This window comes from Chrysemys picta, chromosome 1 (assembly GCF_011386835.1).
Source record: "Chrysemys picta bellii isolate R12L10 chromosome 1, ASM1138683v2, whole genome shotgun sequence".
Taxonomy (NCBI): Eukaryota; Metazoa; Chordata; order Testudines; family Emydidae; genus Chrysemys; species Chrysemys picta.
The window spans coordinates 165,595,119-165,617,942 of NC_088791.1; the positions used below are offsets into that span (position 1 = coordinate 165,595,119).

The window sequence follows — 22,824 nt, forward strand, 5'->3', positions numbered from 1 at the left end:
GGCTCTTTACCTTATCCAACAGATATAAGTAGTTCGTTATTTGATTTCTTATGTAATTGTTACTTATGCCAGGTATAGAAGCCTCAATCCTTTTCCAGATATTCAAAGTTTAAGGCCAGAAGGAACCATCGGATCATCTAGTCTGACTTCTTCTATGTCACTCAGCAGCCACACACTAAATCCAACAACCCAAATTAGACCAAAGTATTACAGTGTGATGCAAAGTGTTCCAGAGGCCGAGAATAGGTGGAGGTGCTGAGGTGCATAAGTGCTCAAGGCCCTTGTAATGATGGGGAAAGTATTATGTGGGTATATCTCACTTGATCAAAACAAGTAACCTGCTCCCCATGCTGCAGAGGTGGGAAAAGAGGTGGAAAATAGTGAGAATTCCTAAGGTTAGGGTCCCCTGTCTATTAGGCACCTGAATCAGTGGCCTGGTTTACAAAAGTTCTGAGCATCCAGCAGCTCCTAGTGAAGTGCACTGGGAAATGCTGGGTGGCCAACATTTTTGAAAACCAGACCACATGTTTAGGTGCAAAATGACAGATGTAGAAGCCTAAACTTTTAGGCACTCATTTTTAAAAAAATCTTGTCCTCAGCAATCTCCTTCTCTTTAGTTGTCATGGCTAGGCTTAAGTCAGTGTGTGTGGGGAAAAGAAGTTTCTCTTCTTATTTGATGTCCTTGGTTGACTGGACTGCACTTAAGTATACGCGAAGCTACCTTTTAGATCAGGGGTTGGCAACCTTTCAGAAGCAGTGTGCCGAGTCTTCATTTATTCACCCTAATTTAAGGTTTCGTGTGCCAGTAATACATTTTAACGTTTTTAGAAGGTCTCTTTCTATAAGTCTATAATATATAACTAAACTATTGTTGTATGTAAATTAAATAAGGTTTTTAAAATGTTTAAGAAGCTTCATTTAAAATTAAATTAAAATGCAGAGCCGCCTGGACTGGTGGCCAGGACCCCAGGCAGTGTGAGTGCCACTGAAACACAGCTCATGTGCCGCCTTCGGCACGCGTGCCATAGGTTGCCTACCCCTGTTTTAGATTCTCCTCAAGGGGTTGTCAATGAAGACAGGACCTACTTTAACACTGAAGTTAGAATTTTATTTCTCTATTAGTATATAAAGAATGTTTACATTCCTAGTTCTTCCTCTGTTTTCTAAATACCCTACATGGTGTCCTGCAACCAGATCATCTTCTGCCAGCTTTTTGGACAGCATAGTGTTGTATAGTAGCTATTTACCATACCCATGGTGGCACTCACAAGATTGTCATTCTCACATGCTGCCCGCTTCCCCCCACACTCCCCAATCTCCAGTTTACATTCAGTTGAAGAATATCTGTTTTAAATTGTGCAAAATGCCCCATACACTATCTTGTTTAGAAGCCATGTGTGCAAATACATCTTGAGCTACAGTGGCTAGGCAAAAGTTTAGTTCCTAGCCTGTACATACGATAATGCTTTGGAGTTATGGATCATGGGGTCTCTTGTGCTGGGTGCTACACAAACACATAGGAGATACACTGAATAGTTTACAGTTTAGTTTTAAGGTCATGTCTATATGTGTCCCCAAGAATCCCTCAGTGCCAACTGGCAAAGGGTTCATTGTTCTGTAACAGCCCTGACACACTCACTATGCCAACACACTGCTTTCATAGTACAGCGGACCCTCACTAGAAGGCGCATCTATATAGTGCGAATTCGCTTATACCGCGGGACCGCGCATGGATCCCAAATTTAATTACCTTCACTGGAATCCATGGTAACACGGTGACCGTGTTAACACGGGACTGCGCATGGATCCATTCTAGCGAGGGTCCAGTGTATTTATCTGTAAAGAATATCATGTGAGGTAGCAATTGAAAGCCGAGGACATGCTGGTCAGTAATATGGTGAAATGTACTGACATTATATAAGGAACTGTGGGTATGTATACTGACCTACTGTTTTAAAAGTCTAAAAGAAGGGAGAGTTGACAAACAGGTCTTCTGCCAGACTAAAGCATGTATATTTAACTATCCCTATCTCCAGTGTAAATTAAACATTGTAAGGTCAACACAGAGAGCCCTATTTACATATGAAAGTCAACAGGAAAAACAGGTCTGTGGAGAATCTTTTGTGAAACAAACTAGAGTATGGGAGACACTTTGGAGCCAGCACCCCAGGAAGGAAACCACAAGGAGTCACCCTGACTCTGGGGACAAAAACAATGGACTTTGGGGTTATAAAAGAAAGGAACCAGGACTCTTCTTTTATCTGGCACTTGTGTGAGTAACTGGGCAGTGCAATTACATCCATGAAAACAGGATCTCAACCAACCTGGGTTGAAACACTGCAGAAAAGGCTTAGGTGAGATAAGACTGCTTCAGACAAGGATTGCAGCCTAAGCTGAGTTTTAGTCTCTGGAAAGCATGTTCTACTTTGGTTTTATTTGTAACCTGTTCCTCTTATTAGCCTTGCTCACTGTCTCTTAAATCTTAAACTTTGTTAATAAACTTATTTGTTTTTGCTATAAATTGATTAAAGTTCTGTGTTACATTAGAGCTGATACTCAGTTGAATCAAACAAGCTTTTGTATGTATGCTATTCCCTTTGGAGTAGTGAACCTGGTAATGTGAGTTCCAGTCAGAGGGGCTAGACACTACAGGGAACAGTCTTCCAGGGAATTCAGGGGTGGGATGCACCTATTGTTAACCTGCAAAGTGGCAGAGTCCGGAGGAGAGTGGTTTAGTGAAAGCAGCGTAGTTATTAGAGAGACAAGATGGGTGAGGGTAATGTCTTTTACTACTTATTGTTGGTCCAATAAAAGATATTACTTCACCCACCTTATCTTAAAGGCAATTGGAGTTCAGGTGCTGGCAATCCGCTACCACAAGAAAGACACTTTCATGAGTAAGGGATAACAAGGTGACTCTCAGTCTTGGGTGTCCTGAGAAAGCATCACATTATACTAAACACTGTGCTAGTACACTAATGTCAGGGGGGTGTGATTTGTTTTGTGTGTGTGTAGCTTTTTTTATACTGGCAAAATCCCTAGTGTAGATGCAGTTATACTGGCATAAAAGTGCATGTGCAAGTAGAGCTCGTTTTGTTTGCCAAACCAGCAAAGGCATGCTGGTGTTGGTATAAGTTGCATCTATGCTAGGAGGGTTTGCTGTATAGTGCTATACTGAAAAACCTTTTGTAGTGTAGACCTGGGCTAAGACAGAATTCAATAAGTGAGTGTGTGACTTTCACATAATTTAAAAAAAGTCTTAATTTAAAGGGGACACTTTCAACTTAAAAATCATATGCTGTAAGCATTGTTGTACCTATGCACTTAATGTTCCGTGTCACCATTTACGCTCTTTGTTTACCTTCTTTTATGCTTCTCGCACTTGGACAATGAAAGCCAAGTCAGTTGAACTTTTAGGTTTTTAATGCTGCTGTGTTTCAAGCATGTCAGAGGAATGTTGATTTGTTTAAAAACTTTTTTCATTGGAAGCTTAGTGTTCCTTTAAATATTTTTCTTAATCTCTGTCTAAGATATGGACACTCATCTTTACGAGGAGATTTCTTTATCCTATTGTTTATGAGCAAACGAATGTTCAGTCACAATGAAGGAAAAAATTAACAGGAAACCCAATTTAAAATTTAACATTTTAAAGATGTTAGATGTATAATGAAAGGTCTCTAGACATCTATGACAGAAAAAGGAGTAACCACTCAATATTTAGAAATGACCAGTAAGAAATGCAATCATGCAAGTATTCCGTCCCCAACCCTGGCTAGAAATGGTCCTTATCGCATCACAAAAGTTTGTGTATAAAGATAGACTCATAGACTTTAAGGTCAGAAGGGACCATTATGATCATCTGGTCTGACCCCCTGCATGCTGCAGGCCACAAAACCCTTCCCTGGACTCTGCCGTTGAAGTCCCCAATCCTGTGTTTTAGTGACTTCAATCGGCAGAGACCCTCCTGCTAGTGATCCCTGCCCCATGCTGCGGAGGAAGGCGAAAAACCTCCAGAGGCTCAGCCAATTTACCCTGGAGGAAAATTCCTTCCCGACCCCAAATATGGCGATCAGTAAGACCCCAAGCATGTAGGCAAGAGTCTCGAGTCTGACCCCTGTTGGCCATTATACTATGTACGTACCATTGCTTGGTTTTCCTTGGCTACTATGTTTTACCATTAAACCATTCCCTCCATAAACTTATCTAACTTAATCTTAAAACCAGACAGGTCCGTCGCCCCCACCGTTTCCCTCGGAAGGCCGTTCCAATATTTCACCCCTCTGACGGTCAGAAACCTTCGTCTAATTTCAAGCCTGAACTTCCCCACGGCCAGTTTATATCCATTCGTTCTCGTGTCCACATTAGTACTAAGCTGGAATAGTTCCTCTCCCTCCCTTGTATTTATCCCTCCGATATATTTAAAGATAGCAATCATATCCCCCCTCAGCCTTCGCTTTGTCAGACTAAACAACCCAAGCTCCTCTAGTCTCCTTTCATACGACAGGTTTTCCATTCCTCTGATCATCCTAGTCGCCCTTCTCTGCACCCGTTCCAGTTTGAGTTCATCTTTTTTAAACATGGGAGACCAGAACTGCACACAGTACTCCAAATGAGGTCTCACCAGCGCCTTATACAACGGAAGCAGGACCTCCTTATCCCTACTAGATATCCCTCGCCTAATGCATCCCAAGACCGCATTGGCTTTTTTTTTTTTTTAACCGCCACGTCACATTGTCGACTCATAGTCATCCTGCGGTCTACAAGGACCCCTAGGTCCTTCTCCTCTTCCGTTACTTCTAACCAATGCGTCCCCATCTTGTAACTAAAATTGTTATTAGTCATCCCCAAGTGCATCACCTTACACTTTTCACTATTAAATTTCATCCTATTTCTGATAGTCCAATTCAGCAGCTCATTCAAGTCTCCCTGCAGAATATCCCTATCCTCCTCCGAATTTGCAACGCCTCTCACCTTCGTATCATCCGCAAACTTTATCAGCCCACTCCTGCAATCGGTTCTGAGGTCAGTTATAAATAGATTAAATAAAATGGGTCCCAAAACCGAACCTTGAGGCACTCCACTAGATAGACCTTGCATGCTCTGAAAGTCAACAGATTTGGGTTATTTTGGAGGAAAGGAAAGAGAGCTGAGGGCTGCTTATGGAGAATACATACCCAGCCAACAGTTTCCTTTCTTTCAGTGGGATCCTGTCTGAATGCCTCCACTAACTGCTATTAGAATAGTGTGTCAAGAGGAGAGAATTGGTCTGTCATTTAGGGTGTCATGTTAAAACTCCACCTGGAAACTAGTGCAAATCATAGAGCACAGGTGTCATACGACATGGTGCATGCTCACCAAGGGTTTGTCTACACTGGCACTTCCTCGGCAAAACTTTTGTTGTTCAGGGGTGTTAAAAAAACACCCCCTCACCCCCGAACAACAAAAGTTTTACCGCTGAAAAGCGCCAGTGTGAACAGCGCTTTGTCAGCAGAAGCGCTCTCTTGCTGACAAAGCGGCTGCCACTTGTGAGGGGTGGAAGTTTTTTGTTGTCAGGAGAGCTCTTTCCTGCCAACAAACACCATATCGCTAAAAGCCTTGTAATGTAGCTATAGCCCAAGAGGTCTGTCACATTCTGTATCAGGTTCAGTTCACTTTGAATTAAGATGCAGTAATCAAGAGCACACTGCAGGAATCTAATCTCAAAGTGACAATGGGTGAACCATAGCAGCAAGATGTGTGTCTAAACATATCACAATTTCTGGCCCAGGCATGGATTTGAGATGCTGTGGATCCAGCAGTACTTCCGGACTGAATTCTTGTAACAAATTGTAGCTGTACACCCTCAGTTAAGGAAGCATTTGTAATTGTCACCTTATTTCCTGGTTACCTTCCCCAACCTTCCAGCATCATCTCAGTTTTCTCTTGGATTTAGCTTTAGCTCCTCGTTCATTTCCCAGACTCTACCAAATCTTGAGTAAGGCATTTAATAGCACTGGCTAGATTGGATAAGAGAGGAATAGAGCTGGGGGTCATTGAGCGTGCTGAAAACATTATTGGCTCTATGTACCAATTGAACAAGATGTCGGAGCAAGATGGAGCCCTGTAGAAACTCACATATGAGAGCAGTTGGTAGCTCTAAGTTATTGCTTTTCTGCCCCCTCTGGCATTTCGCGGTTGGGAATTAAATTGCCAAATTGCAGCCCCATCTGTCTTTTCTGGGGGTTTGCAAACAAGCCAGCTACACCCTAATGGTATTGAAGGCAGCTGAGTCTATCAGTAGCAGTATTGCTCTTAATCCCTCACCAGGTGATCTGCCAATTTTATCTGGTGCATAACATAAATAGTTCTGTACCTAGACTGACAGGGAGAGATGAGGTAACCAGATACTGGGGAAGTTCTCTTGCCATAACCACCACCTGAATAATATTAGCCAGCAGTGGAAGTTTAGATACTAGATAACTACCAGATTATCAGTGGCAAGTGATGTTTTTTAAGCAGTGGTTGTACAACACAACAGCTTCCTTAATAGTTTCCGTGAGTTATGGATTCTTTTGAGAATAAAATAATGACTACGGCTCATTACTTCAGTATTGGGAGCTTTTAGAGTACTTAGATTAACAAAAGCTGGCAACCTGCCCTTAAAGAGGTGCTGACAATGTCTGCCAACAGTGGAACCAGTTATTAAGCGCTGGCCTTCGCCAGTCAGGAATGACATGGGTCCACTGCTATGGCACTGCTAGCTATGGCACTGCTAGTATTTTGGTGAGTAACAATAACAAACTCCAGAAGAAAAAAGAGATAAATATGGTGTTTGGCTCCTCAAATGTAACAAATAAACAAATGTAGTGTCTTTCCTTTATGGAGATGACAGTTGTTGATTTTGTTCAAAAAGTCACATAAAAGTTTCATCACAATGAGAGGATTATGAAAGACGTTTTGATGGTGCTCATTTCAAAATCTAATTTTTAATTAAATATATTAAGGAAAGGGGAGTGTAATTTTCAGACTCTTGCTGCTATGCAGTGTTCTTTGCTGTTGCTGATTTTCTATTTAGTATAGAATCATAGCAGTTACAGAAAGTTCAAAATAACATTACTTTGATTTATGCTTGTATTCCAAAATGTTCTGCATCATATCCAAGCACAGTAGATAGTAACAGTTTTCTCACTGAAAGATAATCACTTTCAGGAGGAGGAAAATAACGCCAGGGAAATACGTTGCTCAGTAGCAATCTCACAGTTCAAAGAGGTTTGCCAAGGAACAGTATTGCCATGGTGGAAGGTTTCAAGAATTATTAGTTTTTAATTAAAACGGGTAGAGGGAGAGAAAATGCCATATTGTGTTACCACCGATCTTTTAATAACAGTATGGTTGCTGAGAACTATTCGTTGTCATCAGACTATTTGTTTAATCCTTTTGGAACCAGAGGCATTCAAGAAAAGCTAAATAAAGTTTTTTTTTTTTTTTTTAAAGATTTGCCATTTTAACATGTTAAAGTCCCACTACATAACCTAGGAAATCTTCCAACATTACAATTTTAAAACCATCAGTGAATTTGTGTGACTTGTGTTGTTTGTTTTTTTACAGAAGATAATTTGGATTATATCTGCATCTTTGCATTTTTTTTTTTTTAGTAAGCAATAATCTATTTGTGTGACTGCAGGCTCCTCAGAAAATTATCAAACAGCTGATTGCATGTTTATCTTAGTTATGGATCTGGAAAAAGACTACACCTCTACCCCGATATAATGCTGTCCTCAGGAGCCAAAAAATCTTACCGCGTTATAGGTGAAACTGCGTTATATCGAACTTGCTTTGATCCGCCGGAGTGCGCAGCCCCGCCCCCCCAAGCACTGCTTTACCGTGTTATATTCAAATTAGTGTTATATCGGGTCGCGTTATATTGGGGTAGAGGTGTACTTAGAAAAAGGTCTCTTCAATAAATTCTTGTTCTGAAACATTTAAAGTTAGGGTTATTTGCAAAGCTCAAAGTAAATGTTCTAGCATGCTTCTTTGCATACTGTTTCACTCCGATACAATTATGGCAGAATTGAGAAAAGTACATCACGTTATATAGTATTAAAATTTTCAAGAAGCTTTAGAATGTGTGTATTGGGAAGATGGACACGCATTGACATGGAATGATGGCACATTTAATGGAAGAAAGTGATGGGTTAATGGGGTAAAACTAAACTAAGCTTTTGGAGAAAGATGATAGGTATAGGCTGGTAAAGCAGATACTTGTTGTCTATGGTCACATAAACCGATTTCAAGAGAAGTGAAATACTTACAAAAGAGTGTTTGGCCTCTGAGAATGTCCCAAATTTGGGACATGTAGAGTCTGTTAGTTACTTGGTTTCTACGGTCTTCCAGCAGATTTTGCAATATTTTCCAGAAGGTTCTGCTTATGAAAATATTACAAGTGCTTTTGCTTGTAAAAGGGGCCTTGACTAAAGCTGTATGAATAGTGATTCCTAAACAGGATTTGGTCTTTCAAGTGCGGTGGTCATCATCTTCCTATGCAAATATATTTGTATCTTCCTCTCTGTTGCCCTGTATGTGTAGGACGTCCTCTTTGAGGCCTTAGATAGGTACGTCTTTTCCCTGTCTCATAACATAAGAACAAAGGGATCTTCGATGAAACTAAGAGGTGGCAAATTCAAACCCGCTATAAAGAGATACTTTTTCCACACCTCTGATTAGACTGCTGAACTCCATGCAACAATATCCTGTGACAATGACTGAGCAAGATTCAAAGTGGGAGTGGATGTTTATATAGATAAGATTATTCAGAGTTATAACAGTAACAAAAAGAGAATTAGAATGGAGATAAAACATCATTTTCAGGTTCTAAGCGCCAATCTCTAGTAGAGAAAAGACCTACATGTGGTTCATTATCTTGCTTCTGCTTAGTGCGGGGTTTCTTGCATCTTCCCTACAGCATCTGGTGTTGGCCATTCTTAAAAACAGGATATTGGATTATATGGCTCATGTCTGATCCAGTATGACAATTCCTATATACCTTCTCCTCTGTCTCTCTTGCAGGCCTACCTTTGCTGCAATGTCTATAAGAAAATGGCCAACTTGATGGCACCTTATCGAGAGTAGTAGTTGCTTTGTCAATTGTATACTTTGGATTGTATGCCTTCCTCCCCCCACACATACTCTGGGTGTCGCATGTATTTTGGGCCCCAGATTCTACAAACACCTTCATGCAGACACAGGGTTCTGGCCATGTGCAGCAGCCTGCAGGATTGAGACTAAGATTGTACGCTCTCTTTGGAGAAAGGACTGCCTTCCTTTGTACAGCTTCTAGCACAATAGGACCCTGGTCCAGATGAGAGTAGCTGGGTACTGCTGTAATACAACTATAATTCCTATTAATAGTTATGACTCTCTAGAGTCCTATTCATTTTCTTCCACTGAGGGAGTAAGAGTTGGAGCTATCCCCGACTGACTGCAATCATCTAGATTTCAAGTCCTGGCTCTTCAGTAGGTGGAACACTGGAGTGCAGGAGGACCTGGGATGGTCTCAAGCATGAAGCAGCATGATCTAGAGCAGTGTTTCACAATGACCAGTCTGTGAGACCAGTCCTTGAGATCTCCCTGACACAGTTTAGGAAGGCAGCAAGCCAGTTCCTAGTATCAAAAAGATTGACTAACATTGATCTAGAGGAATGAGGATGGGAGTAGGAGTCAGGGAGTCCTGAGTTCTAATACAGAGACTACCACAGATTTTACTATGTGGCCTTGAATAAATCATTTCATCCCTCAGAATAAATCACTTCATCCCTCAGCCTGTTTACCCATTTGTAAATTGTACTTACCTAACTCATGGGTGCATTGTGTGGATTGATATTAGTGTAGTTCTTTGAAAGTTTAAAATGTATGGAATAATAGTTGCTTTTTTATTGAGTAGATAAGGACACCAAAACTATAATTTTTAGACGAGAAACAAGCTAGTTTTCGCTACTTTCCCTCTTTCCTCCTCCCAGCCATCCTAAATTAGTCTGAAATATATATATGGAGTTTGTTTTCTGAACTGGCCTCTAATCTGCTTGACTCTGATTGTGGATCAGAGTGATAAGTGCCTTTACTTGCCTTCTCACTTTTGGTCATCTTTTCTTTAGGTTGGCAAATAAGCAGGACCGAGAAGGAGCGTTGGCAGAAGCAGATGTAATTGAGTGCTTATCGCTGGAAAAGCTTGTCAATGAGCATAAATGTCTGTGTCAGATTGTAAGTATATCTTACTGTACTCTATTTATTTGTATAAATGTAATGCTTAAGAAAGTTGATAATGTGGTCCTGTAATCCCAGCAAAGATACAGCATGTTGGTCTGCAGTACAAACAGTTCCAGGTCTCACCCTGCCTTTGTCCAGGAGGAATCCTTCCTAGGGCCCATCTGTACATGGGCTCAGGCTGTGTTTGCTGAACCAGTTTGAAATCATATTAAAATGGTTCATGCTAACTTGGTTTAAAAATTGTTTGGTCAGCCAGTATTGTTAGAGCCAAACCTTGTTAAAAACAGAAGAGGAAACTGGGTTCTGACCTTGGATTCTTATTAGGCTTTAAACACAGTTTTCAAACAAGATTTTGGCCCCAGATTTGTTCTCTAGCCTAACTTTCTTTAAACAGAGTTACCATCTGACAAACTGGATCTTTTTGTGAAACAAATTTGGGATGGGGTTGTTCTTAGTCCAATTTGCCTGTAAAGAAGCGTTCACAAAGAAAATAATCACAGCCAAGGCTAACTGGCTATCTCAAACATAACTAGTGTCTCAGATTTACCATGTGTCCACTTTGGGGCTCAAACTGTGTGTTTTCAAAACAGTGCTTCAAAAGCTGAACAGATGTTATCCATTGAACATGGGCTAGCAAATGTTGGTCACTACCTAGTGTGACACAGAAACATCAAGGGTTTGAATTCCACTACCAATCCCCTGAGCCATGTAGGCCTACCTAGTTGTATGTTTTTGTGACCCATTTTTGATCAGTGTAGGATAACCTGTAGTTGAGTTGATTTTCTGCTCTTTCCCCCCCAACTCACCTACATTGCCAAATTGTATCATTAGTTTTAAAGTGGAAACAAAAGCATTATAAAGTAAAATTAACTTAGTTTTAAAGCTAATAGCAGTCGGATTCTTAATGAGTTACATATTGTTACAAGAAGTTGCAGTGCGTGACTGCATATTTTTTTGATTTAGCATCAAGATCACTTGATGTAATGAGGATTTGACTTTGCAACACTAGCTTTGATAGTGTGAAGTCTTTTTCACATAAGTAAATATTTGTAGGGAAGATATTTCCAAGTGACTCATTGCACTGCTATAATGTCTCCAAGAATGAGATCTTCCACCCCATTCACTTTTCTCCCTAGATTGTCATCCTTCAGTTTATTATCTAGCTTATATATTCGGTGCTCTCATGCAAAGCAGTTCTATCCATGCTTCAGCTTTGATCTATAGCAGGCAGCTTCACTATGCTCTTCCAGAATCTAAGGCCTGGTCTACACTAGAGAGTTAGGTTGACATAAGGCAGCTTACATTGTGCTAACTCTGTAAGGATCCACACTAAAATGTTGCTCCCACCAATGTAAGTTGCTTGCTACACCGAGTTAATAACTCCATCTCCACAAGAGGCATAATGTTAAGTCAATGTAGTTAAGTCGACGCAGTGTCCATGTAGACACTGTTGCTTACATTGCCTATTGCTGCCTGAGGCTGACAGCTGGAGCCCTGTGGCCGCCTCCTGGTGAGGGATTTAGGGAAGGAGAGCCAACACTTGGGCAGCAGGGCTAAGGCAGTCAGCCCCGGGTGGCAAGTGCTCCACAAGGCCCCACACTGTCAGTTAAATTGGGGCAAGTGCTCCTGGTAAGGATGTGCACTGCCATCAGAAGGAGCATAATTTGGACATTAAATATAAAATTAATTACTGCAGTGGTAGTACTTTGACTTAACGTAAGTCGACTTAATTTTGTAGTGTAGACATGCTCTCCAGAGAAAATTCTGATAACAACAATTAGTAAAGAGTGGAAAGGCAAACAAAAAAAACAAACAAAAACCCCCACTAATTTTGCCAAATACAGTTGCACTCGAATGTAGCAAATACAGAGAACTCACTACATATCCTAAAGAACCAGAAGTTGGATTTCTTCTCCCTTTGTCTCTAGGAAGTCTGAGACTTAGCCTAGACATTTTGTCTTGGCTCAGAAGGGCTTTCCCCTCACTCAACGGATAATTCCCAAACGACCAAGCTGTCTCCAAAATTTATTCAGTAAAGGGTGGATAGAGTGTATGACTGGATAAAAAAGCTTTGTTTCCTAGCAACGTAAGACTTGCCATACTGGACCAGATCTGGAGTTCATCCTAGTCCCTTACTCCTTTCAGTTAGAGGTGATGACTGTGAAATCTATGATTAAATGTAAAATGCCTGTTTCAATTTGACTGATCGCCAGAGTCATGAAATGAGTGTAGCCTCTCACTGTTCTGTCTGGTGCAGGCTTTTTCATTTTTAAAACTTTGACAGTAGTGCAGGAGGACTGGGTATATCTTACTATATAGGTCAGGAGAGGGGACTCCCCGCAGCCCTCTCTCGCCGCAGCAGCGTGGGACCAGGTGAGAAGCACCTCCCCCCAGCCATGGCAGCTCCGTTGGAGCTGTGCTGGGCCGGGCCGGAGGAGGGACTCCTCTCCCTGCCTGTGCGGCCCTTGATAGCTGGCTGTGCGGCTTAGAGGGAACTTAGCTCCTTACCCACAATGGAACTTGTCTGTGCCCCCCCACCCAGAACCATGCTCAGGAGCCGCTGAGAGCGAGGGCTGGGGGCACGATATCCTGAAACGATATAGTGCCTGTTTTTTCAGAAGTACTGAGGGCCCATAGCACTCACTGAAGTCAGCGAGAGCTGGAGGTTCTCAGCATTTCTGAAAATCGGGCCCTTAATTTCTCAATTTAAAACTCTCACTAAAATATTTAAGATTATGGATTCCTATTAGGAAATGTCTCCTCCTGCATCCCATTATCTCTTACAGAACCAGGAAGCTAACTTGTTTCCTCTTGCTCAACTTTAGTAGTATGTCACAAGTTTCTGTGAAAGACATGCCCTAGTTTTCTAATATATGCAGTGCCAAGATAGAAAATAAGAAGTGCTTTCTCAATAAACTTTTCAAAGATTTTTTTTTCTCAAAATGCACAGAGCTCTAAGCTCTGTCTTGTTAGATGAAAGGAATTTAGGGACTGAGAACACTGATGTACTTGTAAGGAATGTATTGGTCCTTCATGAGTCAAAGAATGTATTATGGAAGCTAAGTGCGGTAGGTCTTATTTGTCTTTATTACAAAATAAACTACTTACAGCCGTTTTCACTTCCTAGACAGAAAAGATTGACGTCTGTGCAACTTGATATTGTCCGTCAAGAGCATCTTCATCCCTTATAGAAGTCATGCTAGTCTTGGGGCACAGTGTTTTTCCCTTAGCTCAGAGTATTGACAGTTTCCAAACTCATTCATTTTATTATGCAGAAAAAATTGATTTAAAGAAAACTCTCAATGAAATTTGCAGATATCCTACCAACAATCAAGTGATTTGTAACCCCCAGTTACTATAATGATAAATACATTAAATGTATCTATTAACTTGAAAACACTGTCACTTCCTATATCCAGATATTGTCTCTGTGAGACTTTGGTTAGTTACTGCCATGCTGCAGAAAGTGCTGTAAACAGCTAACGAGGGAAACCAAGTCAGAGGCTATGATGGTGCTACCTGTTCATCTTCTCAGTGATTTGGCTCCACCTTCAGATGCTGCAGCTTTCACTGGTGAACTGCATGCTGATTTACACCTAGGAAAGTGAACACAAAGCTCTCTAGAGAGCGGGAACATATACTGATAGAGCCAAGCTGGGATTGTGGTGTGGTAGGTCCTTAGCAGGTAACATTGTTTGCTTCTGTAAGTTGTTTATAAACTCCACGCACAGTTTTGGTGCTTTATGTATAATAAAAAACAATGTGCATCAAAGGCATCAACATTTGGTTGGTGATATAATCGCAGGAGGATTAACTACTTTATTCTGAAAACAATTAACGGGAAACTTTTTTCTTTCATTTTTAAGGTAGCGTGAACCGTTTAGTTGTTATGCAGGGGAAGGCTTAAGGGGTCAATCAGTCATTAGAGAATGGATCCACTTCTGAAGCTGCTATATTTGGATTTGCAAGGAAAAGTTGGAATGCATAATTTAGACCACTCATAAAGCAGTGCTGCTGTGAGAAGAATATGGTTGGATTCTCATGGTACTTGTGAGTGGGACAGAGGAATTGAGTGCCCATCTTTCTTATTGACTCTAGAGAGTTCTACTATTACTGGAGTGGGACTGGAAATAAGGCATTTGGATAAAACTCATGATTGACATGTTGGCAAAAAATCTCTTAAATTTACAAGATATTTTTAATGTGTAGTGTTTTAGTTGTAACAATATTTTGAATGTTTACTAACCATTTGCTAAGACTTCATTGTTTATAATTTAGGAATGTGATCTGAGATATAATTATTCTTTTTCCTCTTTACTTTCTCTATTAAATTTACAGGAGCCTTGCTCAGCTGTCATGGGCTATGGGAAAAAAATTGACAAATCTATAAGAAAAGGTCTGTATTGGCTGCTACGTACTATAGCAAAAGATTTCGATGCCTTAAATGAGCGCGTCCAAAAAGACACATCAGAGCAAAAAGCATTTGAGGAACAAGAGAAACGAGAACGAGCTGAACGAGTAAGGAAGATACGAGAAGAAAGGTATTCTACCTTCCTTGGCTTTCTTTCCTCCACATGAAGGGGTTCCATGAATAAAGCCGTCATGTTAACGATTCATTGTGGATAATTCTCTGAAAACATCCACTCTCAATGTGCAGCGGCAGTCAAAAAAGCGAACAAAATGTTGGGAATCATTAAGAAAGGGATAGATAAGACAGAAAATATCATCTTGTCTCTATGAATCCATGGTACTCCCACATCTTGAATACTGTGTGGAGATGTGGTTGCCCCATCTTAAAAAAGATATATTGTAATTGGAAAGGGGTCAGAAAAGGGCAACAAAAATTATTAGGGGTATGGAACGGCTGCCATATGAGGAGAGATTAATAAGACTGGGATTTTTCAGCTTGGAAAAGAGACGACTAAGGGGGGATATGCTAGAGGTCTATAAAATCATGACTGGTGTGGAGAAAGTAAATAATGAACTATTTTTTACTCCTTCTCATAACACAAGAACTAGGGGCCACCATATGAAATTAATAGGCAGCAGGTTTAAAACAAACAAAAGGAAGTATTTCTTCACACAACACACTGTCCGTCTGTGGAACTCTTTGCCAGAGGATGTTGTGAAGGCCAAGACTATAACAGGGTTCAAAAAAGAACTAGATAAATTCATGGAGGATAGGTCCATCAATGGCTATTAGCCAGGATGGGCAGGGATGGTGTCCCTAACCTCTTTGCCAGAAACTGTGAATGGGCAACAGGATGGATCACTTGATGATTACCTGCTCTGTTCATTCTCTCTGGGGCACCTGGCATTGGCCACTGTTGGAAGACAGGATACTGGGCTAGATGGATTTTGGTCTGACCCAGTATGGCCCTTCTTATTCAAATTCTTGAGTACCCACTACAAAACAAAAGGTGTTTCATATTATAAGAAAAGAGCTGAAACGGAATAGTCAAGTTGTTCTTTTGTTAAAACATAAAAGAAATTGCTTGGCACACAGCCTTAAGATCATCTTCTCTAAAATGATGAGTGGGCAATGGCAGACATGGAATAGATATAGTCCATAGAGTCACTACTGTTACCTGACTGGAAGCTGACCCAAAATAGCTTCTGTTGCTTGATGCAAGGAGATCTTTTGGGCCTACCGTATCATAAGTTGCAGCAATGTAATTAAAATAAACTTTTCAATCAATCTGTCAATAGCAGGCACCAGTGAGGATAGAGGGAGACATCTGAATTTTTTGGCAAAGTTGCTGCAACTTTATTGAGAACTCATTTAAGCCCCCACCAAAATACACAATAGGGGAAGGACTGTGGGGTTTGAGGAGATGCAGGGGAAGCAATGCAAGGATTTATTATTTCCCTTCAGAGCCCTCTATTATCATTGGCAGCCAGTGTTGGCACCAATAGTGAATTGCCCAACTGGGGTTATCCCTGTAAAAGTTCTCCTAAGGGGCATGGCTTCCATCTCTGCCAGGCACCTAGCCCCTAAAATGTACACCAGCAATGTACAGGGCCTTTTCATTTTAATTAAACTGGTGCAATTACTTTCATTTAACCCTGGTGTAATATTGATTTATCTTAAATCAGCAATGCATTAATTTAAACTAAATCAGCATAAGCCAGACTTAAATTGAATTAATTGGTCACATAAAACTGGTGTAAACCAACACCTTTAGTTAAACCGGTGTAGTTTTCTGTGTTGACTGGGCCTTTGACTTTGTCGAGTTGCTCTGTCTGGGAGAGGTAATGGGGAAATGGGTTCTGAGAAGAAATTCTCAAATGGATGTATGGCTTCCACATTTTTTAATTGACCCATGGTTACTGGTCATGTTTGTTTACCTTGGGAAGTATTATAGAATTGGCTCAGACTTAATTAGGCCAAAAGTTTTGGGGGATTGGTAAACTTGAAGTGCCATTGGGGGTGAGGCTGTCTTCTCAGCTTGTAAACTTTGCTATTTCTGACAGCAGTTGAGGGGTTCAGATTTAACAGTTATCATGGTACTTTCATTTGGCTATTTGCATCAGATAAATCTCTTGTCATGAGATATTTGTACGTATTCATAACTCAGGTGGAATTCTGTTTCAATCTATACTTTAATAACTTCCCTGATTGATTACTGCGATTCCATTCACACAGTCTCCCCAAGAGTGCTCTCTAAGTGCAGTTACTTCAGAATGCATCAGCCAGAGAATCTATTCACATCAGTTTTAATCAGCACTACACCTGTTTTCAGGCATTGCATTGGATGTGCACTGTTCAAATGATTATAAATCTCAGTAAACAAACTGAAGTGCCCATGCAAGGCTTTAATTAGCCAGTTAGAATTAACCATGAAGGACTTCTATGAAATGTAGTGCTGTAATACCAATGCTGAGCTATCAGAAGCAGTCCCCCATTTACTTTAGTATTTAGGAAATCCAAGGAAAAGCAGTGCTAGATAAATTGTAAGGATTTAATGTAGTACAGGCCGCTTCTGCCAAGCAGCTGCTCTAAATACAGATAGCACCCCAATGTATTGGCCAATACCTCGTTCTTCCTGAACTCATGTCAAAGGCCAGGGGAAACAAGTGGGCCCTGCAGAAAGGATGCAGTAAAAATGGACAAATCTGGGCTAAAGCACAGCAGGGATCAGAGGACATTCCAGAGCCCTTATTCAGAACATCCTGCTAGCAGCCCGGTCTGTAGCTTGTAGAGGGGAATCTATCAGCAGTAGCTCTGCTGATCATAACTGTGGCAGCATGTTGTGAGGAGGGAGGCAGTTTCAGGTAGCCTGGCCCCAGGCCATTTAGAGCTATATTATTGAAAACTAACTCAATAAAATCAATCTTTCTTTTTTAGGTTAGCTCAGAACTTTATCATTTTGGAGTACAGTATTCAAAACACAGACATTCTGTAAAAAGACAGTCTAGCATGAGTTGGGGGATGAATTAGATGACCTAATAAGTGTTCTAATATTTCTGATTCTATTGCTTCAAGATTCTTCTGTTTTTTAACAAAAAAATAGAGAACAAAGGGAAAGAAAAGAAACTGAATTTGAAGGAAGAGGTGTACCTAAGGAGGTTGACTCTGAGCCAATTTCTAGCAACCCCTTCCAGCCAATATCTACTGTAATCACTGAGGTACGAGTATTTAAAAATGTCAATCATATTGGACCTACAGTTTACTGAGGTGTCTGAGCAATGATAAAAATCTGGGCTCTTGAGAGTTTTGTTCATCTATAAAGTTGCATACACATTGTGATAGCTTTCATCTTGAGAATCTTGGTTTCTTCTTTGAGTGTTCATGTTCATGTCCATTCCATGTTATGTGTGTGAACGCCACACGCACTGTTGCTGGAGATTTTTCCCTCAGTGGTATCCGTCGGGCCGGCTCTAGCACCCTCTGGAGCTGCGTGCTTATGCGTCGATATAAGGGGCACTGCCAGCCACGTACCCTCTCATTTCCTTCTTACCGCCCATGACGGTTGCTGGAACGACCCCTCTTGCTCCGGCAAGGCTTTCTTCTCAGTGGTTTTTGGACTCTAACTTCATTCTTAGTTATCATAGTTCAGTGTATATAGTTTTCATCATTAGTGTTAGTGTACATAATGTAAATAGATAGTTCCTGTCATCGAGGGACTCTTTCGATCCAGGGGCTGGGCATGCCCTGGTGCCCAGGCTTCAAGCCTTGTATTTCCTGTGGCAAACCTATGCCTGTGAGTGACCCTCTCTCCAGCTGCTTGAAGCGCTTAGGGGAAACTCACTTGAAGGACAAATGCCAGATCTGTCAGGACTTCAGACCCTGCACTAAAAAAGACAGACACATTAGGCTGAAGGCTATCCACATGGAAGTCGCCCTCATGGATTCGGCACCGAACACATTGGCGTCAGTGCGAAGCACTCTGGCACGGAGCTCTTCCCAGCACTGTTCACCATGTCCAGTGCCAAGGAAGAAGCAGAAAAAGCAATGCACTGATAGAGAGTGCTCACCGGTGCAGAAAAAAGACCAGCAGAGAGAAAGCAGCACAGTGAGACCCGTGCCGGGTTACTCTTCCTCTCCCGGGCCTGCGATGGCACCGTCAACTCCACCTAGAACATTGAGTCCAGTGCGGGACCCTCCACTGACACCTGGAAACCACCGTGGTACCAGTGGTCTGACCGATCCATAGACTCCGAGCAGCTAGGGACCTGCTTTCTCTCCCAGTTCCTCCAACTCCAGTGGGACATCTGTCAGTTCCAGTGACTGGAAGTAGGAAGGAACAAAGAGCGTCAGGATTCTTCCCGGCACTTTGCCCCCTGGCACCTTCTAAGGGCAAGCCGTCCCTGATCCTGGTGTCAAGACCACCTTATGTGCAACCTATCTGCCACTGGACTTCAGTGCCAGTCCCCCTGCCAGCACCTGGCCAATGGGCCACTGGCCTATGCCATGGCCTTACTGGAATCCCTGAGGGTTTTCCCCATTACCAGGTCTTACTTCCCATCGTTCCTAAGGCTACTGCTCCTTCCCACTCGGCACAGGACCCCGACTCCGATACCGACCCCTGTACCAATGTTCAGGAGTTGGCTCAGGTGAACATAGTTGAGGAAGAGGAAAGAGCCCCTCTGGTGCAAGCCACCTCCTCATCCTCCCCACACGAGGCTGTCCCGAGACCCTGGGTCTTGAAATTCGAGCAGCTCAGAGACATCACACAGCCATTGATATCCTGGGGGCCTAAGCAGGCTTTTTGAAGGTGTGCCTGAGGGTACTGTGCCAGTCACCGTTTCAGATCTGACTCCCCTTTTGGTTTTGGACTGTCTGTCCCTATTCAGCCCTGCATGGTCAGACATAATATCAGTCCGTTGGGCCCTGAGTACAGGGACAGGCAGACGTACCCGTGAGTTTTTATCCACCTCTCACTCCCACCCCCCCACTCCCGTCGTTTTTCAGGCACCCATCTCATGAGCAACTCCTCGTCCAGGAGGTTCAGTCTGTCCTATGGATGGGGGTTGTGGAGGAGGTTCCACAAGACTTGAGAGGGAAGGGGTTTTACTCCTGGTATTTTCTAATCCCAAAGGCCAAAGGGGGGCCTCTGGCCTATCTTGGACCTGCATCACCTCAACAGAAACTGAGGTTCCACATGGTCTCCCTGGCTTCCATCATTCCCTCCCTGGATCCAGGAGACTGGTACGCAACCCTCGACTTAAAGGATGCATACTTTCACATTTCTGTCTTCTGTGGCCACAGAAGATTTCTCCATTTTATAATGGGTCAACACCACTACCAATTCACCGCTCTTCCCTTTGGCCTATTGACAGCCCCCCGAGTTTTCATGAAATGTATGGCGATAATAGCAGCCTTCCTCAGACAGCGAGGCGTCCAGCTCTACCCGTACCTTGACTGGCTGAGCAAAGGTTGTTAGAAGGCTTAAATACAGAACAGTATCAGCATGGTCCAAGCCACCTTCCGAGCGCTGGGTCTGCTGATAAACGAGCAGAAGTCAACTCTTTCCTCAGTTCAGAGAATAAAATTTATTGTGGCAGTGCTAGACTCAACCTAATTCAGGGCCTTTCTGCCGGAGGCCTAATTCAAGCCCAGGTCAGACCTGATATCCAATGTCAAGGTCCACCCAATCACAACAGCTCAGGTTTGCTTCAAGCTGTTGAGGCACATGGCGGCATGTACTTTAATCTTGGATGTGTCAGACTTGGGGTCAGGCGCCAAACTCAGAACTCAGGGCCTCTGGTCCCAAGAAGAACTCTCTCTGCACATAAATGTCAGGAAGCTTAGGGTGGTACGCTTAGTATGCCACATATTCCTTCCCCAGATCTCAGGCGAGGTGGTGCAAGTCCTGACAGACAGTACTGTGGCCATGTTTTACATCAACAAGCAGGGTGGGGCTTGATCTTTGGCCCCATGTCAGGAGGCCATCCATCTGTGGGACTTCTGTGTAAAGCACTCCGTTCATCTTGAGGTGTCACATCTCCCGGGAGCCCAGAATGTATTGGCGGATCACCTCAACAGTTCCTTTTCCTCTCACCACAAGTGTTCCTTTCACCTGGAGGTTTGCTGCGTGGGCACAGTGCAGGCTCCCTCTCCGATGCTTTCCTCCACCCATGGACAGATCTCCTATTCTATGCCTTTCCTCCAATCCTCTTGGTTCACGAGGTCTTCCTAAAAATCAAACAGGACAAGGTGAAAGTTATTCTGATAGCCCTGGCATGGCCATATCAACACTGATTTGGCACGCTGCTGGACCTGTCGGTAGCAACCCCAATCTCGCTCCCACTCGATCCAGACCTAATTTCACAAGACCGTAGCTGGTTGCTTCCCCAAATCTCGCCTCCTTGCACCCAACTGCACGGATGCTGCATGGCTGAACCCAGAAGAACAGGCTTGCTCGGAACAGGTCCAGCAGATCTTTCTAGGTAATAGAAAGCCTTCCATCAGGGCTACCTACCTGGGCAAGTGGAAGCATTTCTCAATTTGGGCTTCTAAATGCGTTCTCTCCATCTCAATCTTCCCTCCAATCTATCTTGGTTTATTTGCTCCACTTAAAGCAGCAGGGTCTGGCTCTCATGTCTATCAAGGTACACTTAGCAGCCATCTCAGCACTCCACCCTCCAGTGAACAGCCGGTCAGTGTTCTCCCAGGAGATGATAATATGGTTTCTCAAGGGGCAGGAGAGGCTCTCTCCTCAGGTCCGTGAGCCGACCCCTCCATGGAACTTAAACCTGGTTCTGTCAAGACTCACAGGTTCCCCCCTTTAAGCCATTAGCATCGTGCCCTCTTCTACTTCTCTCTTGGAGGGTTGCCTTCCTAGTGGTGATCACCTCAGCAAGAAGGATCTCTGAAATCAAGGCCCTTATGTCAGAACTGCCTTACACTGTGTTCTTTAAGGACATGGTCCAACTGTGCCCCAATCTGGCCTTCCTACCAAAGGTGGTGTCACAATTCCATAGCAAGCAAGCCATTTTCCTACCAGTCTCTTCCAGAAACATCACAAGAACTCTGAGGAACGGCGGCTTCACTTGGACGTTAGGCATGCCCTTGCTTTTTATATTGAGAAGGACAAAACCCTTCCGCAAGTCCACGCAACTCTTCGTAGCAATAGCAGAAAGGATGAGAGGGCTTCCTGTGTCCGCCCAGAGGATCTTGTCCTGGATAACTGCCTGTATTTGGGCTTGCTATGAGCAGGCGAATGTCCTGCTTCCATCCATCTTAACCGCTCACTCCACACAAGCCCAGGCTTCATCAGCAGCGTGTCTCACGCAGGTCCAAATTCAGGACATCTGTAGAGCCGCAACCTGGTCGTTGGTGCATACCTTCGCATCCCACTACATCATTACCCAGCAGGCCCAAGATGACGGCAGTTACAGAAGAGTGTGTCCATAAGCTCTGAGCCCGCCTCCTGGGGTACTGCTTGTGAATCACCTAACATGGAATGGGCATGAGCAGGCACTCGAAGAAGAAAAAGCGGTTACTAGTTACTGTTGTTCTTTGAGATGGGTTGTTCATGTCCATTCCATGACCCACCCTCCTATCCTTTTCTATTGCTTTTCTGTTGGAGTTAACTAGCAAGAAGGAACTGAGAGGGTGCGTGGCAGGCAGCACCCCTTATAACAACACATAAGTGTGTAGCTCCAGAAGGTGCTAGAGCCAACCCAATGGATACCACTGAGGGGAAAAATCTCAGGCACTGGTGCATGCAGCGCGCGCGCACCTAACATGGAATGCACACAAGCAACACATCTTGGAGAAAAACAGTTACGAAAGGTTAGTAACTGTTTTTTGTGTGCTGTGAAGTTGTATCAGTAATCTAACAATAAAGAAATATCTTAGTACCAATTTAAGAAAAATGTTTTGTTTGCCATGCAATTTACTGCAGAATTTTCAGAATAAACTGTTGCAATGTTCAGAGGAAGCCATTTTCGGTTACCCATTTAATTGGAATCAGCTTCATTCACTCTTAATTTTTGTTGCAAAAGTGAGGTTTTATTTTGGCTTTACGGGAGCTGTTTCAACCATGTCACCAGTCATATAGGGTCCCCCTGCCTTACTTAGCCATACAGACTTGCGGCATAATACAGTATTTTCAATTGGTTTAGAGCTGTTGG

The 22,824-nt window shown here is 42.8% G+C and overlaps 1 protein-coding gene across 8 annotated transcripts in view; it reads left to right on the forward strand.

Moving 5' to 3' along the window:
- The window catches only part of ARL13B (ADP ribosylation factor like GTPase 13B), an 80,161-nt gene that overhangs the window by 43,364 nt on the left and 13,973 nt on the right, over window positions 1–22,824 (forward strand). For all 8 annotated transcript variants that reach the window (XR_006175308.2, XR_006175309.2, XM_024103642.3 and 5 more), the window contains 3 exons: window positions 10,131–10,236; window positions 14,581–14,783; window positions 17,757–17,871. Coding sequence is in view for 6 of the 8 variants with exons in the window: in XM_024103642.3 (XP_023959410.2) it covers window positions 10,131–10,236; window positions 14,581–14,783; window positions 17,757–17,871 (424 nt within the window). In the remaining 2 variants the exon portion in view is untranslated. The remainder of the gene's footprint in view (window positions 1–10,130; window positions 10,237–14,580; window positions 14,784–17,756; window positions 17,872–22,824) is intronic.